Below are 27,139 nucleotides of genomic sequence, written 5' to 3'. Positions count from 1 at the left end.
AGTAAGATGCTAAATTAATATTGCAGAAATATCCATAATACAGATTTCCATTCTTAACTAACTTGACTTTGCAGCCATAGTGTTATTTTAACACTGTTATGAGTGTAAGGTTAGTGAAAGACAAACAGACAAAATTCCATTATGTGTTTTTAGGACCAGAGACTTTAGAAGCAAGTCAAGGACCTTTGTCACCTAAGTGAAGAAAGGAACTGATAATGGGAGAAAAGTTAACATGCTCTAAATACACAGATACTTGTGATGGGTGGAGCTCTTTCCCTGTGGGTTTCATGGATACCAGGAACAGCAGAGGAATGGTGAGATTCAGGAACCCTGGGTTCCTGTTCAGGTTTGCAGGGAAGCATCTTATATTCTGTATTTCCAATTTTATGCACGCAGCACCACCTCTGTTCTGTTCCTGCCAGTCTGTTAGAGAGTCCTGCCTCTATACAAGTTGATCCTTTCTCCCTAGTTCCTTCTATGTTTCTCGTTCTTCCTATTCCAATCTTGATTTCTTTACCCAGCGAGCCGTACTCTCAGTTTGAGAGAGTCATTGACACTCAGTACATTCAATATAGTTTCTTCGCTAGGTCACAGTTAGTTTCCTCTTTCCTTATCCCTCAGTGCTTACCCTACTCTTGTGCTTCCTTTGCACAATGAGGTGCAGTCCTACTTTGTCCCTTTTCTGGCTCTTTGTGCTGAACACCCTCCTTTCCTTGAGCATTTTGGCTCCTTGTCAGACTTGTCGTTTCTTCCCCAGGCTCATTTCCCATCACAGGTATCTGTTTCCCTCACAGTCACAGTCCCTCCTTCTGTTTTACATACAGACAACTAGATCTGGCTATCCCCTCTTCTTCTTTTCTTCTGCTATCACCCCAATTCATGGTTTCTTCCCATCTTAGTTACCCTGCACAACACATTTCAGCCTCCATTTCTTCCCATTGCCTAATTCTGGTCTGTTTGCTCCGTAAGTCCCATTCACAATCACTCTCCATCCTTCCCTTCAGCATAGTTTTACCAATCAATCCCAGTTTTAGCAGGCTGTATTGCCCTTATCTCTTCCTTCCTCTCCCATTATGCACTTTTCCCCTTGAGACATTTAAACCAAATGGTTTCCTCCCTCCTCTGCAGTCAAGTAGTTACTGAGACAAGATCACCCCTAGGAAATCTTGCAAGTGTAACCTCAGCCCTTGAGCAACCATTGCAGGGAAGGGCAGCGTCCCAGCTGTGCTCCTGAGGCGAGGCACCCTCAGTAGCTCACTCAGGGTCGGGAACATGACAAGGCCCACAGACACCTGCTGCAGGCAGGAGCTGGGCTTTCACAGCCGTGAACTATCTCCCAGTCTAAAGGAGCAGCATGCACTACACCTGGGCCACCAAAGCCGCCACCACCACCCTTGCCATGGCATCAGCCAGGGGATCAGGCAGGCCCTGTGGGAAACCCCTCATGACCCATCCAAACTCTTCCATGCAACCACCTACCAGCAAACCCTGGTCCATAGCATGGGGAGTGATGGCAAACGAAAGCAGCTACCACTGCACCTTGCAGGGCAATGAAACACTGAGAAGAGCCTTTTCAATTCACCAAATGAAAATAAATTGCAATAAATTACTTCTTAATCAGCAGAACTAAGAAACCTGCTCTCCTATACATTAGTGTCTTTCCAATGGCTAGTTATACTAGTGCAGCTGCCGGTTTAAAGCCAGAGTCATGCTGCTTCTGCTGCCAAGGGAGAGACAACAGTTTCTGCGTGTCTTCCCTGTAGCAGGGCACTTACCTCTGCCCAGCTGCTGCCATGGCTACTAATTAAGTGGAATCGTAATTATCTTTGAGATCACCACACTTCACTCAAATTTGGCTGGAGGTGCTCAGCAGGTTCAAGAGCTGTTGGAGAGGCTGGCCCGTTTCCTCAGGTGGTCAAGCTGAAAAAAAGAGATGTAATTAAGCTCCTGGCCCAGGAATTGGCAGAGACCATTCACCCCAGCAGGGCTCAGCTGTTTTGTGGTGTGCTTTCAGCCTTGGTGGCCACTGGCTCCCAGCTGGAGGCCATAGGCAGGTGTGGGCACAGTGGCCCTGAGCTGCCCCCCCCCAGCAGCCAGCCCCTCAGGGGCACTGCTGGAGGCTTGATGGCTGAGCTGGGCCCTGGGAGATTTGTGGGTCCGGAGTTTGCAGGCCCTGCCTGGTGGCTGCCCGCCACAGCTGGTAACTGCCTCTTGGGGCCTGGGTCAGCCTGCACTGGGGAAAACTCAACTGTTCTCCTATATGGATAGGCTCAGCTGCCTCAGCAAGCTAGAGTGGTAAGTAGCTGGGAGTGTTTTTTTCTTAATGGAGAAAACTGCGTTTTATGAGGTTAGTCCCCTCGCTGTTTCTGTAGCAGTCTGCCTGAGAACCAGCACCCACACCCCAGCCTGCCACCAGGGCAGCAGCAGTCCTGAGGAGCCATCTTCCCCCCCCCCGAAGCTGCAGCAGCACCATCTTGCCTCAGCTGTCCCTTCCTGCCTGGGAACCAGGGTCCTTGGAGCCTGCGCTGTGGCCCCTGAGCTCTGCTTCACCCTCAGTTCTCCAAGAGATATCTGTCTATTCAGCCCTATTTTATCCCAAACACCAGAAAAAGAGCCTCCCTCTCCCCCCCAATACTGTCAAGTGGAAGCTGGTTATGCAGCAGCCAGGCACGGGGCCCATAGAGCAGGGCAGGGCCAGGGCTGCCTAGCCTTCGGCCCCTGGGCTGCTGGATTTGTTGGCCCCAGTGCTATATGTGACAGCCATACTGCCCCTGCCACCAGCAGCCATTGCTGCCCCTCTGGTGTCTCCAGCTGGCACTTCTTTCCCTGTTTTGGAGAGGGGGCACTTGAAAGGTGAGAACAGAGTGGGATGATGGGATGGGAGGTTGCTAGGTCTTACTGGGGACTTGCTCAGCCTTCTCCACATGGGAATTTTTTAAAATAAGTTTTAGCTTGTTATAGTTTACTTTCATGAGGAGAAGAAGGTGAGGCAATTCCTACTCGGCACATATGCTATGCCTTTTCCCCTCCCTTTCTCTCTCACATGAAATTTCAAGCTCCTGGCAGAAAACATTGGAGTGCTACAGGCACTCAAGGGGAAAAAAGCAGGGACAAACCAAATGATTTTCCTTAGCTTTGCTCTTAGAAAGTGCTGAATTGTTTAAGTCTGTTTTCTGGAGTACTTTTTAACCTGTTGCAAAACATCAGCCAGAATGGTTGGATGTTGGGAAGGTCGTAAAGTAGCTAAAGACTGGGTCCTTTAATGGAAAGTGGTGGGAAAGCTTAACCGTATATGTTATTATCAGTGCTATTATAAAAAAGCTCACGGAATAGAGACATGGTACAAATTCCAGATAATATGCAGCGTGTATGAAAATACATGTGCTTCTGCTGTACATGAGCAAGCTTGTCATAGGTAATGCATGAAGCTGATGCAGGATATAACTTACCAAATTGAACTAGAACACTACCAGTAAAAAAAAAATGAAATGTCTCCTGGAGTTTTATCTTGTTAATGAAATGCATTTTAAAATTTTACTTGGTTGTCTGTTGTCCAACAGCTCAAAAGTGGTTTTAAAATTATCCCAGAACCCACTGCTTCTCTAGGCGCAAATCCAGGACTTGTGGGATGAGTGCCCAGGAGGCATTGTAACTGAAACAATATACACTGATTCAGCTACAGATGATTCAGTTCTAAGTGTAGATAAGTCTTTGGAAATAATGATGTAAATATTCAATTTCTTAGAAAATGGTGCATAACATCGGGAACATGCCAGGCATATGCAATACCCCAGGTTTCAAACAGAGTAGAGGAATAAAACAAGGAATATATGGGCTTGAAGTAATAAAATGTATGATATAAATGTTTACCTTCAAGCAAATACCTTTTTCATCCTGGGGTGAAATATCTTGAATTATATAAGGGGGATCCTGCATTCCATTTATGTTATTTAATTCCATGCTAATAACCTGGTGTATAAAAGTACAGCAGTTGGCAAAAATCAGTCTTTTTCAGGTATGGGATCTGGAGCTTTTCTCTTTTGTGTGGAACAGATTCTGTGGTACTAAACAAAGCAGCACTGGGCCATCCTACAGTCTGAGCCAGGTTTGCTTTCTTTGCAGAACAGAGCACAAGCAGCTCTTGTTTTTACAAGAGAGGATCTCTTAAATGTTGCACATGCAAATAAGGGCAACAGTATATACACAAGTAGCTCAACTCTTGATACCTTGTGTATCTTAATAGTTCCTAGGAACCATAACTGTGTACTCAAGCAGAAATAACTCCCTTTAGAGATGAACTGTCTGCAAAGTGCTTTATGACTTCTAGGACATTTTAAGCATTGCTTGGCATAATGCCCTGCAGCTGAGGCATCTGTTGGATGGCCTTCAGAGAAAAGTAAAACCTATCATGTGTTGTGATAATAACTGCTTGGAGGATGCACTTTGTATTATAGTTTATATGTGTGGCAACTCTACTGTGTAGCTTATGTACTTGTTCATACCATATTTTTTAATTGTATAATTGTGCATTTGTGGGTAGTTTATTTCTGTATTAGAAAACCAATATACACTTGGTTCCTGGTGTATATATATGAGCATGTAAACAGTATAATATCATAAAATTTAGATTGGAAGGGACCTCTGGAGATCATCTAGGCTGGACTGTTGCATGGGCTTATTCCATCTCAGGCACAAGACCTGGCATTTGCCTCTGCTGAACTTCATGAGGTTCCTGTCAGCCACTTTTTCCAGCCTGTCGAGGTTCCTCTGAATAGTAGCCCTTGTTGTCTTGTTGTCTTACCTTATGTTATTTTTCTTTTGTTGTGCCCTATTTCTCTTTGCATTCTGTGGGAGAAAGCCTTCTCTTTTCATCACCTTTGCAGTTTTCTCAGCTAAGTCACATATTCTAACTGCAACAGTTTTTAAGTGACTAAGAGCCAGTTCTGCCTTTGCCATCAGACAGCAGAGCTCGGGCCTAGGTTTTGAGCAGCATGAGAACCACCGAGATGCTCCTGCCCTGCTACATTCAGCACCAGCATTGCAAAATCTCTGCTTTGTGGCAGCAGTCACACCATCCAGGGCAGGTGCTCAGGCTCCCAGTACACAAAGGAGGACCCCAGCAGGCACCCTGCTGGCTCCATCTGTTGGCACAGACTGTATACTATGTGGTCCTATGTGGGTCTGACTTGTCCAAATCGCTGTGCTGGGATCTCCCACACCAGCGTGTTGGATGAGTCTCGGAGAATGCACCTTCCTCCCTGCAGACTCTAAAATGTGTATTGATGCACCTGAGTGGACCATATTTTTCATGTGACATGTGAGTAAGTCTTTGCCATCCATAGGTACCACCACTCCTCTGATTCCAGATCAGTGCTATGAGTGTCAGTTGTACCTTTGGCTTTGGATGGGCCTCCCTGCCCTCACCACCAAGGAAATAAATTATCTGGGTACTCCAGCGCTAATCTTGAGGTTTTATTTGTCAAACAGAAGGCAGTATCAAGACTTGTCATAGGTGGCTAATACTGACCCATCACCTGTGGTTTGACTGCATTGTAGGAGAGTTCAGGTGATCTCTATATTATGTTCTAAAAATGTATCTATTTGTAATAACAACCAACTTCTGCTTCACCCATGCCTTTGCCAAGCTTTCTGCTATGGCAGATGCTACCAGCTGAGATACAGTGCTTGTCAAAGCTGCTTTTCAATCACTGTTTTCCTAAATACAGTCGGACTCCCTCACATGTAACAAGTATGCTTTCTAGGGTACTGACTGTGGTCACCCACAGTGTGAATATGCAGTTATGTCCACACAAGGGCTTTTGCTTGTAACTATACTTTCATAGGATTTAAAACAAAAAAAAAAATCATAGCCTACTTTACTGTAGGTGTAACTCTCAAGTATTGAGCAGGTCTAGCTGAATTTGGAAAGCGTATAGAAAGCACTAAAAATTTCTCATTAAATGTTTTATGATATGGTTTTGGCTTCTTTAATAATTCACCTTTACAAGGAAATAATTTGATTATTTTTTTTTTTGTTAAAGAATAGTCTTCCTTTCAACCAAGATTCAGTGTTCTTGCAACTTGAGTCAGGACGTATTTGCGGTTATCTTTAGCTTATGAACATCACTCATTTTTATTTGACACTCAAACCAATGGCCAGAATTGAAGGGAAAAAAACCCCAAAACTGGAGTGAGTGAGAGAGGTAGGAAAAGAATTCCTGTTTGTTGAACGCCCAAACATCATAATTTATCAAGACCATAACAATTGTACGTTTTTCAGCTAAAAATGTGAATGCCTAGTGAGAATCTAAGAGTAGTGAAATAGGAAATTGCAAATAATGGTATCAGTAGATACAAAACAACTTTGCTAATAGATCACTGTTAATATATTTCATGTGTAAGCTAAATTTGTGTTGTATTTATTGCTTTTAAATCAGTCAGCACATTCCATGGAGTGCTGCAGAGCTCTTTTTCCCCCGGCATAGGCTAGAAGAGCATCCTTTTCCTTAGTATGGGTTATCTGAGAACTACAGCTACATTTCTGTTATCATAATTCTTTTTTATTTCTTATTGGGGGTTGTCATCCACTTTGATATACCATTGTCATTTTATGAAAGTAATCACCAGTCACTGTCTTTAGCTAATTCTTAGGTATTGTAAAAGTTCATTTCCTGAAGGATAAAAGCTGGAAAGAGATTAATTTTAAGTCCACTGTGTGTATACAGGATGTTTTCTGTATGAATTCAATAGGCTTTGGATCAAGTCCAAAGTAATAGTCTGTTTGTGCTTAAACATGTGAGGTCCCATTGAATTCAATGGGCCTTTCATGGGTTGGATTGAGAACAGAATTCCATTGAGAATGGTTAATTGAAGTTCAGGGTGATTTCTATAACTTTCTACTTAATTATAGACAATACATTATATGAAAGTTATTACAGAATTTTGCAGAGGCTTGCTATATTGCTATTTTATTCACTCAGGCATCACTGTAACATTTTTCAACATTGCTTTGTTTTGCAAAAATTATTTCGCATCTTTCCTCCTTGAGATCACAGCAGCAACTTTTTAGATGCAAGTGCAACTGTTAGAATTTATTTTGATCTTATAATCACTGAGATCAGATCTACAAGCAGTAAAAACTATTCCAGGTGAAAACTAATCAGTTACATGAGAAGTCTAAGTAGGCTCGGCCAAAGTATTTCAAGTGGTAATGGTCACAGAACATTTAGGACATTAAATGATACTGTAATTTGGCACAAGAAGCAGGCAACTCCTCAGGTCATCTACAGCATAGCTGTAAGTCTGGATTTGAAGATGGGCTGAGGCCTACAGCTCTCAAATATTAGTAAGGAGCCTGCAGAGCTGAGTCAGCAGAATAACTGACGTTCAGCTAATCTGAAGATTGGACACCACTACAGTGTATCATAAATTGTCCTACTGATATGAAATATGAGACTTGAGTCTGAGGCAGATGACCTCTGACTCAAGGCTCTAAATAGAATGTCAAAGGATACATACCCAGGATCGTATGCTCATAGTTGGCTAATACATATCATATGTGTATGTGTTGAGATGCAAAGTCCAGTCTGTCAGAAATACTGCTTCTCAAAAAATTAGAAGTTGTGCCTTCTCCCATATTAATATCTCAATTAACAGTGAGTTTTATATTATACTACAGAGGACATAAATTAAAGGTTCAAAGTAATCATCACTGTTCCCTATCTCTTCCATGAGGAATTGAGGTAAACTCTGTCACTGCACACACTTCATAAATTGCATATCTTCACTACCCAGTTTGCATTGTTCTAATTCTTTATGCTACCTCCATGATATACTACTCTTCACATCATATTATTTTCAAAACTGGTTCTTTTATATTTGCAGTTCTTACTATCTGGAAGGAAATCATAATTTGGCTGCTTTATGCTTATTTTTTTTTACTTTCATGAGATGTTGCTACAACTAAGCCAAAAAACAGGAAGCATCTAACAACAAAAAGCAGAACAGCACTCTCTGATTTTCTTGCCACTTGCCCTTCAAATGACCCATCCTATGTGAAACTTACCACTAAAAAGCAAAAAAAACCCAAACCCCTAAAATTACAAGACATTAAAGAAGATGCAGCAGATTTTCAAAGTTGGCTTTTTTGGTTTTATATCTCAGCGTAAGAATATAAACAGTATTTAAAAATCTAAATATAAGATTTTATATGCATTTAAATACTCGTGCATTCAGACTCATTACGGTTTAGCTGAAGATGATCTGAAGAAGTCGTCTTTCGATAAGCTATGTCAGCTACAGAAATTAAGTTTAGTAAGATTGGACTCAGTCAATGCAGCAGGCACTCAGGGTTATTTTAGTAGAATTAGATGTAAATTGATCTAAGACTACTTTCATTAAGATATTGCAGTGTATTGACTAAGTCAGTTTTAAAGTCTGTATAATTAAGCCAATGTAATATATTGCCTGCAGGTAAGCTTTTAAATGTCTAGGGGAAAATGTTAGATCAATAAAATATTGAACCAAAAACAGAGTTTTATTATCTCTAAAACAATTACAGTACAGACTTCTAAGGGAAGTCTACTGTGGTAGAAAAGTTTGCCACATATATATGTACACATGTGTGTGTGTGTGTGTGTCTTGCAAGTTAAGTCTCTTCATATCAACCCCTTGGAGCAATCTTGCCCAGATGCAGAAGCTGTTCAGAATTTCTATATATTTTTGTCACTGCTCACCCTCCAGTCCTGCTCTTCACTGTTTTGGGTCTGCAGCTTCCCTGGGCATGGGACACCTCTTGAGCCCATGAAGTCCTCCAGCTCTTGCCTTCCTCCTATGTTGTTCCACAGCTTTTCTCTCTGTGGCTACATTTACACCATGAAGCACATGTTTTCCAGGACACACTCATGATTTCTCATCCCTCAGACTGGAGAACTGGCAAGGCACACTGCAGCCCTTTGATAAGTTGTTTTTTTTCCTGTAGACATGAAAGATGGGAAGAGTAGATGGGTGTTGGTCTCACCTCAACATAGAGCAGGACGTAGCTGGGCCTTACGATTTGGATATTGAAGCTATTACCTGTGAACAAAGGCAGTCAGAAAAGAGAAAGTGACTCCTAAAAGGCTTCTGCATTTGATCTAAGCTGCAGTAGGAGCTGTAGTGGAGGCTGTAAGATGATGATTTAGCTCATACCAGCTTGGGTGGGCAGGAATTAATGCTGGATATCAATGCAGTCGTAACCAGCAGCTACGACCTTACTAATAAGCAGGATCAAGTTATGGACCCAACTTCTGCCCCATGGCTGTCCATACTGTTCTACTGTCAGGCTAGTTCCCAGCAGAGTTTTGGCTTATGACAACTAGCACGCTCAAAAAAATCAATGTCCAGACAGAATCTGGGGGACAGCACTAGCCAGGTGTCATTCCCAACAGCATATGGACAAAGCCCTTCTGTTCAAAGAGGAAAGCATTTAGCCATGTGGAAGTGAGCTGTGCTGTGTCACTTTGCCCTCAAGGCCAGAGAAAAGGTGGTGATCTGTTTTATTTTACTAGTATAGATGTAGCCAGGGATCTGACTCTGCTTGTAAAATAAATGTTGCCATTTGGATATAGTACACATGTAAACAGTTACGCAAAATGAAGTGTAATAGAGTGGCAGAAATTTTGCAAGGTTATTGTTTAGAAAATGGTTTCAGTACTGGGGGGGGGGTTACTGCAAGGTCAGAGCAAATAAAGAAAATTGATGAGCACAGCTGAAAGATTACATTATAATCCTAAAGACTGGCCAATCTGTGTGAGCACTTATTGTAGCTCCTTCATCCAAAATAAAGAACTTAACTCTGGGAAAGACCAAAGACAGTACACTTTAGTAGAGTCCTATGAAATTAGCATACTGTATTTGTCTTATTCATTAGCTCTGTATTATGTTTTTTCTATATATTATGTCACTCCAGTCCAAACTGTAATAAATATTGCTTTAATAGAGGAAAAGGGCAGGACCATGTGATATCAGTCATTTGAAAAATCTAGATCGAAGCCCCTCCACAGGATTCAATTTACCATTGTTCAGAGGAAGGAGTTTTGGAAACAGAATTTGGGTTAGATTTGTCACTATTTCTTATCCTGTTAAGAAATGTTTGTTTTTACTTCCAAACTTACCCTAAATCTGTACCTGTGCTTCTGAGTTTATCCTAAATATATTCACTCAAACCAATTTTAGGTTGTCTGTTTAAATGGAGCCCTTTCATTACTTTACCAGCAAGACACTTCAAGAGTCTGGTCTAAAGCCATTCATCATAAGAAAGACTCCTGTAGACTTTAGTGTGTTTGGAAATCTCACACACTTTAAGTTGGAAACTGTTATTCGTGATATTTGACAAAAGTGGGAGGTTTGTGAAGCTGATGCATTACATTCCAGATAGAATTTAGACTTACTTTAAATGGTACAACATATAAACCAATGCATATTCTAGTCACATAGTAATACATGAGCATTGAGTGTTCAGATATCAGATTGTGGCTGTAGAGCAAGAAAACATCTCTTTGATTTTAAGAATGAACTGCCTCTGTTGCTATCAGTTCTACTGTAGTTTTTTTAAAGTTACTGCCTGTGGACTCGTCGTTCGTATAACTCTCTAGTGCATCTCCTAGTTCTACGTAAGGATTGAATGCAATCAGGAAAAGATGTTTTAGGCAAATAGATAACACCAGTCTACCACAAAACCTTGTACCTTCCTATCATCAGTACTAGCGTAAGAGTTATTTTTTTAAGAGGTAAAAGCTTCTAAACAAGTTAAATGAAACAACAATATTATTATTTCATTTGGCTGATGCAATATGTTTAAAATGATGATGACTTAAAGATGTGATTGTGGAAGAACCCCACCTAACAGCTTGTAACAGTCATCACTTTATAGTTCCCATCAATGTCTGTTTAAAAAAAAAATCCCTAGCTGCTATAACACAAGACACTGGGATTCTCCCCAAAAGTATATTTGTATAGTAGAGAAATTATGCACAGAAGCGATCTGATTCATGTCCATCACAGCTTGCAAAGAATAGTAGGAAACAAAAGTGTTAACTATGCAATTGGAGGAGCACAACAAAATATTTATACTATACCATGAAAGTGTTAGCTCAGGACGTAACATAGATTGTAGTAAGGTGTGGCAGGAAAAGGCATCTGTAGGAAGAGATCTTTTGTATAGACGTTGAGGGTGTCAAAGCATGGGGGGGAAGCGGCATCCCTTGGGATACATTTTTTCCTCCAAGACCCAAACAGAGGCTGGGTAAGCATTGGCACAAGGAGGGAAGCCAGCTGAAGATAGCTGTCACATGTTATATTCCTCCCGCATAGGGAAAAGCATAATCTGAACACGACTCTCTTGGGATGGTGCCATCAGGCCTGGAAAGGGCTCCTACACAGTGATACCTAATATCTGTCTGTCCTGGGTGTTTCCTTGCTGGCAAGGGTAGGCACCACAGCTCTCCTAACTGTGGAAGTGGGCTTGACATGTGGCAACATCAGAACAGGTTTGGTTTATTGTCCTGCTCCAAGCTGTGATGATCAAAGACAGTGCTGCTCAGGACAGCCCCAGTTACAGTATCTGCGTGCCTCAGTGACCTTTTTGTGTTTCTTAGCCATCCTTTTCTCCAGCTCAGCCCCCTCCTAAATAAGTAGTCTCACTTTTCCCTACCGGTCCCAGTTTTGCTACACATATACCCAAATGTGTAATTTCTGACATGATTTCTTAGGTTATCTTGGCCTTATGATATTACTGAGATGACCTTGCAACGTTCTGCTCCCCTAAAGGTCCCCAGCACTGTTCTTCAATTGCCCATGAAGTTTGTCCATTTCTCATATAATTCCCCCTTTAACCACATGTGAAGTCCAGCTGCTCCTCACAGCACTATCTGTAACTTTTGTCAGCTCCTCACATCGTTATCTGTCAAGTCCAGCAATTTCTCATGTCATGTTCAGTAGTTTCTCACATCCTGTTGAGTGAGCTTAACCTCAGGCCAGGGCCTAATCAGTGATGCATATGCCTGCAGCTCCAACAGGCTAAGACATACAGTCACTGTTCCTCTGATAGTATTCATCTGTTCCTTTTTTTTTTTTTTTTTTAAATATTGCAGGGTGTTAACTTAGTTTAACTGTGCATTTTAATGATAAAAATGAAGAACAGACATACATAGGCAGACCTATTCTGATCTCAGGGTGCAGGGTGAGGTGACTGGTGACCAATGCATTAAAAAGGACTGGGCTAAACATGAGGACAACTGGTGTTGCACCAGTAAACGATTAGCATTGCCTCTGGCATGATCTCACAGTATTGCTACACAGAGTGATGATTTTAGCAGTAGATACCTCAGAATAGTACACTGAAGGTGACTGTAGAGTCTTATGGGCATGTTCTTAGTTAAAGCTTGCCTGGGAATAGTACTGGGAACGAGGGGAAGACATTAATGTCTGAAATTATCAAAATAGTTTTCAGTCAATTCCTGGTAGACTGCAAGCTGTATACAAGAAAGCTGTAAATTATAACTAGCTCTTAAATCTTTTGAGGCAGCAAGGTGTGATGGGCACAGACATTGAACTAACCTTTTCAATACAGAGGCGATCTGCTAGAAGTCACAGATGAGGAAGACTCTTTCACTGCCTTGACTCTCAGTGAAGATCAGAAATGTGTTTGTGAGGGTGGCAATACTTTCCCATGTTTCTAATTGGTAATGCTCCAATAAGTTAAAAACCACCTGTGAATCCAAAAATAAACAGGACAAGCATGAGGTACTTAGTGCAGCAATTTAATCTCCAAGAATAGCTACTGCTGCCTTGATGCTTGGCTATAAACCGAAAAGGGTGGGGAGGAGGGAATACTTTTATGAATATGACCAACATAAGAAATAACTATTCTTGTTGCTATAATTTTGTTCATAAGTGGACATAAAGGCAATGTTGAAAATAAGAGACAACATTAGAGCAAATTCTTTTCCACACAAATGCATGAAGGACAGAAATCTAATAAAAGATGAGTATAACATCTCTATTTCAGCTGGTTAGGAAATTATTTCTGCCTTCTCCAGAAAAAAAAACCAAACCACCAAAACCAACCAAAAAATGCCCAGACAACTTGGACAAAGCATTTTGATGTTCATTGACACTTTTCAGGTTCTTTGTTTCCCTCATGAAAACACATTTCTGATTAAAACAATATCTTTTGCTAGAATTCTGTGTATTGAAAAGTCTTTTTCCAATACTCACATGCTGAAAACTAGGTTCAGGCTCAAACTCCTCATTAAACTGTAGTTTAAAATTGGTACAAGAACATGTAGAATTAGCCCCATCATATTCTCTTGTAATTACTTCATATGTTATCAGTAATGCATGAATCTTTACTGACATTTAAGCTGAGAATTTCTCTCCCTAAGCCAAATTTGAGATAAACCCTAGGGTTCTCTTGTGGATGCCAAGAGCAGATCCACTCTTTCAGCGAGACTGAAGAGTGATGTTCTTCTATGGGACTAGTCCTTGTGCGCTCTAGCTGGGCTCTGGCCAGTTGTGCTGATGCCAGGGGGTGGGAGGAGACGTGAGAGGAATCGTATATTCATAAACTGATTCCAACTGTGCATAATCCTTCAAACCTTAGGCAAATCTCAGTGAGGATGTTTCCTGAGAAAGGGCTGTGGTCCTGGAAAGCATTCTGCTGCTAAGCTGTCCTTGTGTAAACGCAGAGAAAATGGACAGGCTTCAATGGATTTGGCTTGAATTACGCTGGCAAATGTGGAACAGAATCTATCCCAAAGTTACTCATGCCATTAAGGAAAAAATAACAATCCATTGTATTTAAATAAATCCTTTCATCCAGAAAGAATTTACAATGTTTTGAAGAAAATATATATCATTCTGCAAAGTCACTATACAAGAGCTATTAAAAAAAAAAATCAACGGAAAGACTAACTGAATTCAGCTGGTGCTTTGTTTTAGCCATAAAGCACTATATGACTAAGTGCAATAATGAAATGTCACAGATCCTGCTTATGAATACTAGCTTGTGGATAAATGAGGAAACAAAGCATTACCCTCAAAAATATCACACTTCTAGAATATAATACCATCTCTGTCTCTCTCATATTAACATCACAAATAAAACTATTCAGGTGAATAGAAATAGCAAACATACATGCTACACCCATATACCTCTGTACCCAACTTTTAGTCTTGAACCTGTTGATGCAGAACTAGGGATTGTAAACAACTTTCCTTTTTGCCTTCTTCCATCATGAGAAAACTAATCCTAGTGCTTTTGAACCTTCAGACCTCTACTGCTGAATTCTGCTTGGACTGGGGAAAATGGTTATATGACAGCACATGCTTCCCCTTGCAAGCTACCTCAGAAGAAAGAAGTTCCCGTATTCAGGCCAAATTAACATAGTTATTAGGAAAGTACAAGATTTTTTTATGATTTCTTTTTAGTCACATATGATGTCATCTCAGTCCTTTCGTGTTCTTCAGTGGGTATGCTATTATTCTGCAGTTTGAAAGATCAATATTCCTTATAGCTGGATATATCTAGAATAATTCAATTAATTTAATATTATTAATATTTTTAATACCATCAGAAGCAACCATGAAAATGATTGTACAAGTTACTTTTAAAATATATGCTAGAATTTCTTCTTCAGCTTGCTAGTTAATTTGGCATCAGTAGAAATACTTCAGATCTATTTTCTGAGAATTTGGTTGTATGTGAAGTCTATAATGCATACAAATGTCTCTTACAAATAGTTATTTTCAATGGAAATAAATGATAGTTTCTAATACAGCTGTCTATACAGCTATAGACACGCACAGAACTAGGTATGTAAGAATTGCTACAGAATATAAAACTAAGTGTTGCTGTTTCCTCATCCTCTAGATTTCAATTACTCAGTTACAACATATTGTTTAACAACCCTCCAAATAGTAATTTGGGGTATGTTATGATATAAAAACTAAATGTTGTTTGTTACTGCTGAGATGACAAAAGGGCACCTACAGACATTGTCTAAACTGAACAGCCCTTCCTATTCCAAGGCACAGGAAGGGCTGGGGGAGGTAGTCCAGCTTGTCCATCAATTGAGAGGTAGTTCTGGGGCTGTTGAGTTGGCATCACAGGAGAGGGGGACAGATTTGCATTCATTAAATAGAAGCAAAGAAGGAGGATAAAAAAAAGGGAAAGAGAAAATGCTGATGCACGTACTCTTTAAGACAATAATTTTTATCACATGTAGGCCTTTAACAAAAAACTTAGTTTTGATATTAAATGCTAAAGATGGTTGACTTGCTCAGAAGTTAACAAACTTTTGTTCAATAATTCACAGTAAATGATACTCAGATAACAGATCCATGTCATAGCAGAAGCCAGAATCCCATTTCTTTTTTAAATGAAACAAATTCAGTTTGACAGAAAGCATTTGCTTTTAAGATGCCACGTCCAGTTTCAAGAATAAGACAATCCAAAATTCTCAAGTTGAAAATCTCACCAGGAAATGCATTCATGGAAAAGAAAAGACAAGACAAATATGGGTAAAAAATTCTGCAGTTCCCTGGTTACTACTTTTTGGCTGGAGGAAACTTGAGCTGAGTTTGTAGGGAAGAACTGTAATATTCTGCTAGTAGTGTGACATCCATTTTCTGTTTCCAAATATTGTCCACTATTTATATAAAGAAGGGATTGGGAATGTTATCCTGGAAAGAACCAGGGTTATTGCAACACAACTGATATAATGAGGTCCTTATCAATTAGATATGAGAAAACACCACATCACCCTCTGATCAGAGTTGTATTCTTTCAGTTTTCTTTACCACACATGGAAGATAGTTAGCAATCAGTGGATCAGCCAAAGATGTGGCAAAATCCATCTGATATTCAGGAAGTTTTATCTATCTATGACACATTAAATTTTCTAGGGAGACTTTTTACATTCTTCTTTACATCCAGCTTTGGGTTATAGTAGTAATGCAGATAATGTAGTCAACTTTGTTAAAGAAAATATGTCATATTTTCTGGCATCTTTGAATGTTGTTGTATTTTAGAAAGCTTGAGGAAGAAGAGAGAGCAAATAACTTCAGCTTTCAAATACTGACTGAGGCATAGGAAGCAACAGTATAGATTTCTACAACAGAGCTATATGGAAGGAAAACAGAAAATAAAGATCAGACACTCCAGACTTATTTATCAATGTTACTAAAACTTGACTAGGTCTAGAGCTGTGCAGACAAAGCATTAGATGAAAATGTTGGTGCTGGAGGTTGAGGAAGTGAATGATGGTAAATGACGTGCTATTGTTTGCAGTCAAATAGAACATAATGTCACAGGATGGGAGCATAAAACTCGTGCCCTCACCAAGTAACTTGTAGATGCTTACATTCTGCTAAGGCAAATTCATCTGGGAGTATTAACACTTGTTGACAGTATTAACAACTGTCACAGTTACGCATCACAGTATGCCCAGTTAGGAAATGGCAGTATATTGTGCTAGTATGTTACCAAAAGACAGTCTTTATCCTGAGAAATTTACAACCTGAGACAACAAACCCACAGAGGAAGGTAATGCTTGGATAATTTTCATATTTAATAAACATCACACCAGCAAATTTAAGCTTGATGATTTTTCATTGCAAAGTGTTTTGCAGTTTCACTTGAGAGGTCTCTCATGCCTGGGAAGCTGCTGTCCAATGCATTATAATGGTGCCAACAAGGAATGTCTGCCACACTGCACCCCAGTGCTGGCTGCACTCCAATCCACAATACCCTTTGAAGTGCCTCTGGAAGAAAAGTTGGTTTGTGGGGGTTTTTTGGTACTGTTTTCTAACACGAAGCCTTCCACTCAGTATCCCTGAGTGGATAAACACAATGAGCCAGCAACTGGTCTGTTTGACAGATCCAGATGGCCACAGTTTATTCTGATTGTTCCCCTTTTCCAGGTAGACTCTCATCCTCCCAGATTTAGAGCAACTTTTAATTGCATGGTTCATGTCATATCTCTCAGGAAAGCAAAAAAGTTTGTGTAGACATAACATCTGGAATACCATTGGCAAAGTTTGTTCATACATTTTAACTTCAAGACATGACACCATGGCTTAAAATCACCCTTATGATGTCAGATCAAAGGAGATTTACAGTAACTGTGATCTCAGTGTGTTGATACTGCCATCCTTCTTCTGTCATTAAATCTTAACTGGTTTAGTATAGAGGTGCTTGCTACAAATGTCCCTGTAGAACAAGGAATCAGAACAGGTTCAATTTAACCATTCAGAGGCCTGTCCATTAATTTATATAATGTATGAAGGGGGGGAAACTCTACCTAGCATTCAGCACACACCAAACCATTATTTTTTAATCCAAATAATTTCAAAGGCTCTTTATACATTGATTCACTTACTGTGAAAGCTGAATCACTCTGTGAGAGACAGCCATATGCGTGAGACATGATCTCATGTTCAGTTCAGTTATTTTGCTTAGATAGGCACATAGCCCCTGCAGGCAAATGTAAGAGGTCAGAGCATTTCTTCAAGGAGCACTGTCAATATTAGAATTGAAAGTTATCATACTTGACTTTGTCAGGGTCAGAACTGATGCAATAAGTCATATATGGAGGCCAGTGCATTTTACCAAGCATAGCCAAAGAAGGTTTGAATGCCATTTAAAAGCCATTTGAAAGTTGGTTACTCTGCTGAGACTTTTGCCAGTGAAAGTTGTTACTAGTTACAGGAGAGGATGTGTACTGTATGCACACTTGTTCAAATGGGAATGGCTTGAAACTCAAACTTGTCTCCCAGAAAAGCAGCCAGGTGATTATAATAATTTTTGGTCACAATCAGCTTCAGCTATACATGAGCTGTACATAAAAGAATTGCCAGCCTGTTACTATTTTTTACAGTCAGATAATATCCAGCATGCTTTTCTTTTCAGGACAGCTAAACATCAAGCTTACCCAGACAGATGTTGTAAGAAAGGACAAGGTGCAAGAAGGGAGGGGAGTGAGAAGACAGCTGCTTACTTAGGGCCAAGACCTCATTTCTACAGTTGATTAGGAGTTAAATTTGGGGGGTGTTGGTGCCATACTGTTACACTTTCTCTGGAGTTGCTAGATGTCTTGATCTCTCATGAGACTGTGACCTCGCAAAGACAGAACTAAACTGTCTAACTACTACTAACCAAGTAGAAAAACAGTGTTCAGTAGCACACTGTTATAGTTTATATCGCAACAGCAGTCAGATTTTTTCCCAGAGATAGGCCCATGCATCTAAGCAGAATAAAAATACACAAGGGTCTCTCTGAAACAACATGCTATATATGCAGTTACAGCCAGAATTCCCCAATCGCTTCCAAAATTTGGGGAAAAAAAAAAAAAAGCTCTTTAAATAAATTCAAAGAACAGACATTTAGTAATAAGGTTATATATATTGCTGAGACCAATGTCTTCCATCTCAGTCCTGTTTCCAAGCATCAGAGGGTAGGTCAAGTCAAAATGGGAATTCACTGGTGAGCGATGAACCTTAACATTGTGCATGCATTACTACATTGGCTGTAGTGACATAGGCATGAACTAAGCAGTAGAAGCAGGAAAATATATGCAAAGAACAGTCAGAGCCATGAAGATGGCTCAGTGCAGTGACCAGAGTGGCAGAGCTACACTTAGAAGTCAGTACTTTTCTGATAAAGTACCATACACAAAAAAAAAAAAAATTCAGAGGGATTTTTACATTTCATTACTAAAACCATAAGGAAATAAGAGCTCCTGAGTGCTCAGACTGCTTCAAAAATCATGCTACTGATTTTTGAATACTTAATTTCTAGAGCAAGTTTTCCTCCCACAGGCAAACTTGTACTCTGTTGCCTGGTTGTTTTTCTTTCCTGAACAAGCCTGTAAACTCTTTCTAGTAGGAAATATCAGGTTCTTTGCTCATTAATAAAAGCATCCAGCACTCTACAGATGCTCAGTACCATTAGGCATTGATAAATGTCTTTTGCAATTTGGTCCTGATCTTGAGGTAGGTTTCCTGATCACAGCTGACCAGATCTATCACAAATATTGATAAGAAGTACTGTGACTGCTTTACAGTATGGCTCTCGCTAGTATCCTTTTCCTTAGGTTCATTCCCCAGTTCCAAATATATATCGCAAGTGATTGCATTTATGCCCAAGCTAAACAAAAGCAAAGCTAATTCAGTAAACTGGCCATGGTTCTTTCAGCATCCAAACAACCTAATGCTATATGCCCCAACTTAACTGAAAGAGAGTATTAAATATTGCATCTGCCAGGTTCCCAGCCCAGTTCTCATACAACTGAGAGTATAATACAGAGTTTCTTACCAGGAGCTTCTGAGAATGCTAATTTTCTGTAGTCTGCCCCAAAACATCACCTGTTACAATCAAATGAGCTGCTTCCTCCTTTATCTAAGAAGGGTTTTTTTTTTTAAGTCTCTAATGTTACTAATGACCAGTCCATTAAATAATCTGCAGAATCACTTACTGAATAAAAGACAAGTAGTTTGGAAGGAAATGACTCTTCCCTCACCCTGTGCATGTATTAATTCTGATTAATTATGCATTCATCCTGGTGAAAGTAAAGCAGAAAAGACTTGTTTGAAAATGCAGAGGGCATTATCTTCATGAACACACCATGTTCAAAAAATGCAACATAACATCTCTCCATATTCATGTCTTTACCATCTTTGTGCTCACTTATCTCCCATTAAAAAGTTATGTTTATTTGGTACACTACAGTTTAACAATCTCACAAAAGTTATTACAGTTGGCACAGAAAGGAGTCTTTTAGTCAACTCAAGATTCCTATAGCCGTGTTTTAGCAGCAGACAGCCCGAGGCCCAAACAAACCACACAAGCAAGGGGGTGATTGAAACCGCACAAATCTTGTCTAGCTCTCACTCCTTTTCTCACTTTCCTTCCACATCCAAGGCCAGACAGCTCCACAGACAAGTTGGGTCACATAGCTTCTAGTGAACAACTTCAGCGTTGAACTGTACTGAATCTTAGTGCAGTCAGTCCATCTGCTAAACAGGCCTAAAGCAGCATTTCTGCCAGGGCCTCAGCTGAGAGCATGCTGGAATGAGTGATGCAAAGAGAACTGAATGCAATTTGTTTTTCAATCCTGAAGACCAGGCATTTGAAGCTTAACCTAGAGTACAGGTGAAAATATGTACAATAACCTCATCTCAGCACTAGTTTTTCCACAGCACAGTTTGTATTATTTATTATTTTCTGTCCAGAGAAATACCAGGACCCAAGTAAAAGATATGAAAAATGGAGTATACAACTATACTCTTGGCAACTTAATGCTATTAGGGCTACATTCATCTCTGCAGACCAGCAGACACGGGTTAAAGTCTTCTTAGAGTTTCTCTTGAAGAGAGAGCTCAAGTTCAATGTGTTCATAACCATCATGTGTAACATTGATAAAACCTAAGCACAACCTTGAAGTCTTAAATGTAAGCAGGACTTCTGTAGTGGTTCCTAGACTCTCTCCATAGATGTGATTTTTATCTTTATTTTCTACCACATAGCAGCTCTTACAATCAGCATTTTCAATAAGTTTTGCTGGGTCATTGAAGAAATGATAACTATCATTCAGTGCCTAAGGCAACAGCTAGGAATAGATGTACAACACCTAGAAAACACCTAGCAAATATCACTTTTCAGTTTTGTCTCTTTTCTGTTGATGCTTTTAATGTAAATACATAAGGCTCAGGAACTTTGTTTTATCCATACATGTTCCTTCCTTCGGTGGGGCAGGCTGACTGTGAAAGGCATGTTTGAACAAAAATACAGATAACATTGGCCACAACTCCTGAAAAAACCTGATGTAGTCTTTTTGCATCCTCACTCTTTCAAAATTAAGCAGTGCCTGCCAACCTTTCTGTTTCTTAAGTCTATGTACTAAAGAAATGCTATTAGTCATTGATACCTTATATTTCTTCTGCATGATCAGGATAAGAATCAGGACAGCCCTGATAGTCTCCAAACAGAAATTTCCATACCCTTTCTTCAGTGAGGAGTCAAAAGCAGAGCAGAAAAAAGTCAATATTTAGGTCAATGGAAATACCATATGGAGAGGCAAAAGTAATTGTGACCCTGTTCTGGTACTTATCATGACTGTTGTTTTGACTGGGCGCAGTCCTGAAATACAGTTCACAGCATAATGAATGGGTACTGACATGCAAGACCTTGTGAAAAGCTAAAGCTGTTCCAGGTGTAGTTCTCCCTGTCTAAAGGCAGGGTTGCATAGAAAAAGTAGTTTGAGTTGTCATTTTCAACAAAATATTTCAACAGGAAATTTTGATAAAAATCACAATATGTTAGAGTTTCTCTTCCTTCCCATGTTCTTTGAGAAAGAGATGTCCTAAGATCTGAAGCTGGTGAAAGGCAGAATTCTTTTTCACACAAACTTTATGAACACTGGGGAAGTTTTGAAAAGCTGAAGTGAAAAAACCCAAAGCTTGTATGCATGGCAATACAGGAACAACTCAGACAGTTAATTCTGCTTGGGGGGGGGGGGGGGGGGGTAGCGGGGAGGACACCAACTAAAAATAATCCATTCTGAGTTTTTCCATAAAGGAATAAAGTGAAGATCTTTCAAATGAAATATATAAATGAAGCACAAGAAGAAATACAAGTTATTCAACTAGGCCCATTAGCAGGATTAAACTGACTAAAATCAGTTATCTGTTGAGGGAGAGACAAACTGCTTAATGTGACTGTCTTAATAGATACTGGCAGAAAACAGATTGGATTATTCTAGTGCTGTATTTTAAATGATAGCTATACATGCTGACATACAGTCTCAAGCAAGTCCTTTAAACAAAATGAAGGAGAACTTATTCCAGTAATAGAATTAGCTGATATGTCATCCAATATAATGTATTGACTGTCTGCAGTTGAAAGGATACTTACGTGCCTTTATTAATTTTACTGATACTACTGTTAGATAGCCTGTTTTTCCACTGGGTCCAGAGCAAAGAGTTAGAACCCTCTATAGCAATGAAGTACTACTTTGGCTTTATAAAGGAGGCAAACACTCCAAGAATCTCTCATGTACTCTAATGTTCAGCATTGCATACCTACAATTTTTACTCCCTTTTTCTTCAAATATCCATTGCTTCCAAGTTAGTACCCAATACATGAATGAGAAGGCACCTCAGAACAGTGTTTGGAGCAGCCTGTATGGCAGAAAATTACAGGGAAGGCACCAATAGCCAAGAAACCAGAAAGATATAATTCCAGGTATTTCAGCATCCATTTCTAGTCAGAAGGCACAGCACCCATCTCTCCCCTTAAAGTGCTTTCTCCCTTCTCCCTGCCAGCCCTTAGGCAGCTGAAACAAAGAAGGTGAGCAGGCAAGCTTTAACATGCTGTAGCTAGAATACCCAAACACCAGGAGCTTGTGTACAAATCTCTTGGGCCTAAGTCCTGAAGCTTAAAATGACAAATTTTGCAATCACCAAGCTACAGTCTCAACACTCTATCTTGACAACGTTTGACTTTACACAAAGCTTTTTAATTTTCATAGTCTGAAGAGAATGTCCCACTCCCTGAAATAAGTATCAGTGCAAGATCATCCAGTCACAACAGTGATAGTGAACTACCTATGTCAAAACAGAATCCTTATTTATAATCCGAGACAGTTTAACAAATTTACTGATAAACTAGGAAAACATCAATAATGAGTGACAGCTCTGTGCTTATCACAATTAAGTGCTTGCTACAATAGGACAGTTGCTTCTACATACTCAAGAGGTATAAGGCAGGGCTTTGACGTTGGCTCTTCCTCAAGTCTTTTGTAGAAACAAAATCATATATGGAAGTTGGCATCAATGGAAAAAAGCAGTATATAACTCAGACCTGGGGCAAAGATTTATTTCTAGTCATCAACTGAGATAATGAAATGAAGGAAGAGAATTAGTTCAAAAAACCCCACCAGTCTAGATACTAAGATGTGAAGGGTGCTGGCTTGCAGCTGCCTAAGGTAAAGGCTGGGAATGAGGCTAAGCTTGACAACAGTGAATATACTCATGTGTCCCACTAAAGCAATATTTCCCCTTTACTAGCCTACCAACAAATTCTATGGCGCTCTGAAAGAACACACCTTCTTTGAAGAAATTTTGTTAGCTTTCATCCCTGCAAAGCTGTTTGAGGGTATTTAAGTATTTGAGATCAGAATTACTCTGCTACATACAGGGCAATTGGAACTTGCTTGCTTTCTTTTAGGGAAGGAGAGGAAAAAAAGGGAAGTCTTATGACACAAATAGTCACTGAAATCCTGAGGAAGCAGCAGTAGCTCCCTGTTACCTACCTTTTAATCCCTAGTTTCTCTAAGAACATCTTTCTCTAAAGCAGCCTGTTTTTCTTTATTCCTCAACAGTTACTATAGAGAAAGGTTGAGACACAAATGGCTACATCATGTTCATCTGATTGTGAGAAGCAGGTGAGAGGTCTGCAGTAATGCTTACTCCAGATGATATGTATGTGCTAGACGACCTCTATCACACCAAAGTTGAAGGATCTTGTTAAGATTCTTTCTTCAGTTCAGGCATTTGATATGCGCTATACAAGGCAATTAACTACACCAAATCTCATTAGGACAAGACAGGATATCATGTACTGCAAGACTTCAAAAAAGTTGTCCTTATTTCATCTGTGCTGTTCATCTTCAGTTGCCTGGTTGCATTCTGTAGCTTGTTTTGGGCTAGCATTGAGTAGAAGAAATAGTCCCATAGGTCTAGCATGTGTAGCAATTCAGTTGCATTTCCACCCTTGACTTGCAGGTTGTTCACTCAGAGCTTAACTGTGGCCTTGGTTCACTCTGTTGAACAGTCTGAGACATGCACCTTGTCTCTGCAGAAGAATCTTCTGATCCCCTGGTGGGCAAGTGAAAGGCTTTATTAAGTTCCAGTAGAGACTGAGTGGAGCCTACTGTCACAACATTTTGCAAAGGCCGATTGCTACTTATATCATTTAGCATCAGAGAAGCCCATAGATTTAAAAAAAAAAATTTGCAATGCAGTTTTTGCTTTCCACATCTTTAATCCAGGAGAGCCTGGCAGAGCTGACTGAATACAGAGCACTTGTATCATTTTCAAGTGAATGAAAGAAGTGGGTGTTAGCAGCCCTGATACCCACCATTTCTAAAATTTATTTCATTCCCTCCAAAAGTTCAGTTTAGGAATCAATCAGGCCTCATTGATTTCCCAGGGCAGGGCGTGCAGAAGACTAGGGAACATGCATAGACTAGTTGAGTTATACAGCTCCAGCAAAGCCTCACTTATTAATTGAAAGGGCTAACTTATTTCTTCTGGGGAGGAGGCAAATAAATTAAAATCAAGGCATTAATTAGGACATTATGTAATATTTACAAATCCCTGCACTCCTTAAGACAGTTTCCAAACTCCTAAATAGATGGAAAGCTGCAATATGTAAGAAAGAATATAAAGGCTTTAAGTATGTGCAACTCTACTGTTTTTTTTCCCAGTAGTCCTTACTAAAGTCTGGCACCTAGTAAGCTTAAGGCTGTGTAATAATTACAAGAGCTGCTGATCTTAGGGAAGATTATTACAAAGTAGTCTTTTCCCATTACCAGCTTCAAAATTTGGAGGACACCATCTGGTCTGTCATCTCAAAGACCACCAGCAACAGGGGCTTGGAGCCATAGGGAAGAAGGCTGATGACTGAGGGTCTAGGTACTCTTACTGGAAGTTGTAAGGTGTAGCAGTACTTACATGACAGCGGAGGACACAGAAGCAAGGAAGCCAGCAAGCAGAAGGAACACAAGAACACTTAGGATCGATGTAATGACAATCATGTCTCCACTCCTTCGACCAGGCCAGGTATCAATTTTCAAGGGAAGTTTAACTAGAAACACATGGAAGGAATGTTCCTATGATCTATTTTTGACCATGAACACCACCACCAAATAGGAGAAAGCTGGTGATTTAGGAGAGGCAAACTGGTTATGTCTATACCTGAAGTCTTAGATGATTTATGGGAAACAGGTTTAAGACTCAATACCAGCATTTAGAGTTTATAAGCTTTCCTCAGCAGGTTAGCCAGTATGACGAGTATCTGTATTACTGAGAAGTGTCAACAGTACCAGATACCGTGACATGCATCAAATCTGAAACCGCATGTACAAACTTTATCTTTACTAAAAGAATTATTTTGAAGTACACAAAAGTAGTAGAGAATTATTCCATATTTAAGTCTGCTACTCCAATATTGAAAGGCTGACAAAATTGTTAAAGCTGTAGGAAAGGACTAGGTGTTGCTTACAGAGCAATAGTGTCCTAAGGCAAGCACAGCTACTCAAGAAGACCTGAGCAAAGCCACAGACTTACCTCTTCTGGTTTTGATTGGGTCAGACCAGAGAGTTTGATCTTTCATGATACCTTCAGTGGTATCTAGCAACACGTATTTAAACCTGTGGGGAAAGAGTGTTAAATTAGGTATTTCAAATTTGAGCTTCCTTACTAGCATTTTTAAGCTACTGGATTAGCTGGTCAGACTTCAGGTTTTGTCAAAGCATTAGACGGAGACAGTCAAAGGTAACTGACTATTTCCAGAGACCTTATAAAGAACAAATAGAATTAATCAATCATGGAAAAGCATTCTATGCTATGTCATGCAGTTTGCACTTTGTTCTTGTGAGCCTTGGCAGATAATAGCTTTCCAACAACAGTTTTTCCCAGCTTGCTATTCCCTGTTGTGAAGAACCTCATTATTTAGGACAACAAGTGGTTTTGATTTCCATATGGAAGTCAAAGATTTTGTCCAACAATAGAGATCTTTGGCACTTTCCCTGCTAGAGGAGAGTATTGAAGAGACAGGCCAACATCAGATCTGGCAAAGAAATTAAGTTTCCATTCCACAATAGTTTGAGTTTTCAGAAATGTCCTCAAGAGACAGAAAAGGCAAGACAGTTTTTACAAAACTAAGAGCCCATAGTATTTTGTTTCAGAAGCATATTAGGTCTTCACAGCAGATGTGGCTCCATGTGACTGCCATTTTTACTACAGCTTTTAAATGGCTGGCAACAGCAAAAGAAGTGTTCCGGGTAACAGCTGTCAGGGTGCCCGAATTCCCCAGGTGGCCAGCTTCCCCAGACAACAGGGGTCAGACAAGTCTGCAAACCACCTGGCCCTCACTGTGAAGTCTCCAGTAACATTAGGGGCTTCCTGGAGCTGGAGACCAAGAAGAACTTTGGCTCCCCAGAATCCCATCAAGACAAAGCAAGCAGAGCCAGATCCATATCTGCAATTTGGCAGAATCATCTAACACAAAATACATGGTGAATAATCTCAACATCATTTTCCAGTCAAAATCCTTTTCTACCAGCAGTTTCTAATCAGATGCTGTCACTGGATTACCTACTCCAACACAGGTATAGATCCAGCAGTTCACACATTAATTTTCCTACTGATCCATGAATTTAACCTGACAGAGCTCACCACTGCTAGGGCACCATAGAGCACCATCTGCAGGGTGCTAGACCAAAGCCAAGCCATCTTCATAACTACCCTTGCAATAGAGCATTTCAGTTAGGGACTGGTAATTCACATCATGCCATTACAAAGGGACATTACAGACTCAATGTTGCTTCCTATCATGTTTTAAGAGCAGCAATCACCTTGTAAGAAGTAAGAATTATACCTGTATGTTGTGTCTGGTGCAAGAGGTGGGTTACAGACAGCTAGAAAGTTTGGGTCATACAAACAAGTCCCATCATCCCCGACTCTGAAAAGGTATTGTTTCAGGACATCAGAAACTTTGTTGATATCTCCTACATCAGCAAGTTTGGGAGGTGATGCACAATTGGGTACATTGAATGAGGCAGCCTTGTAAGGTCCAAGCTGGCCCCCGCTTGTTTGCTGGAAGGTGCTGTCGAGTGGTTTGCTGCTGTTGTCGGTCACCAGGGAGCTTATTGCACTTGCTGCAGGAGAGATGCTTTTTAATAAGGCTGTTAGAACTAGTTCAGCCCTTTCCATTCACCCTGTATTTACTTGCCAACTTGCTCTTCTACCCCAAAGCACTCAAAAGGGAAACCAAAAATCTGCTACTAGTTTGGCTGTGTAGTGATCCTACCCCTTC

The 27,139-nt window shown here is 40.1% G+C and overlaps 1 protein-coding gene across 1 annotated transcript in view; it reads right to left on the bottom strand.

The window, feature by feature from the left end:
* Positions 1 to 23,828: 23,828 nt before the first annotated feature.
* Positions 23,829 to 27,139, bottom strand: part of UPK3A (uroplakin 3A) — a 35,286-nt gene continuing 31,975 nt past the window's right edge. The window contains exons 4-7 of the mRNA XM_072850220.1: positions 26,702 to 26,981; positions 25,390 to 25,472; positions 24,775 to 24,907; positions 23,829 to 23,916 (exon numbers count right to left, since the gene is read on the bottom strand). Of these exons, the coding sequence (XP_072706321.1) occupies positions 23,829 to 23,916; positions 24,775 to 24,907; positions 25,390 to 25,472; positions 26,702 to 26,981 (584 nt within the window). The remainder of the gene's footprint in view (positions 23,917 to 24,774; positions 24,908 to 25,389; positions 25,473 to 26,701; positions 26,982 to 27,139) is intronic.

This window comes from Ciconia boyciana, chromosome 1 (genome assembly GCF_034638445.1).
Source record: "Ciconia boyciana chromosome 1, ASM3463844v1, whole genome shotgun sequence".
In the NCBI taxonomy this organism is placed as follows: domain Eukaryota; kingdom Metazoa; phylum Chordata; class Aves; order Ciconiiformes; family Ciconiidae; genus Ciconia; species Ciconia boyciana.
This window is presented reverse-complemented; position numbering and strand designations above follow the sequence as displayed.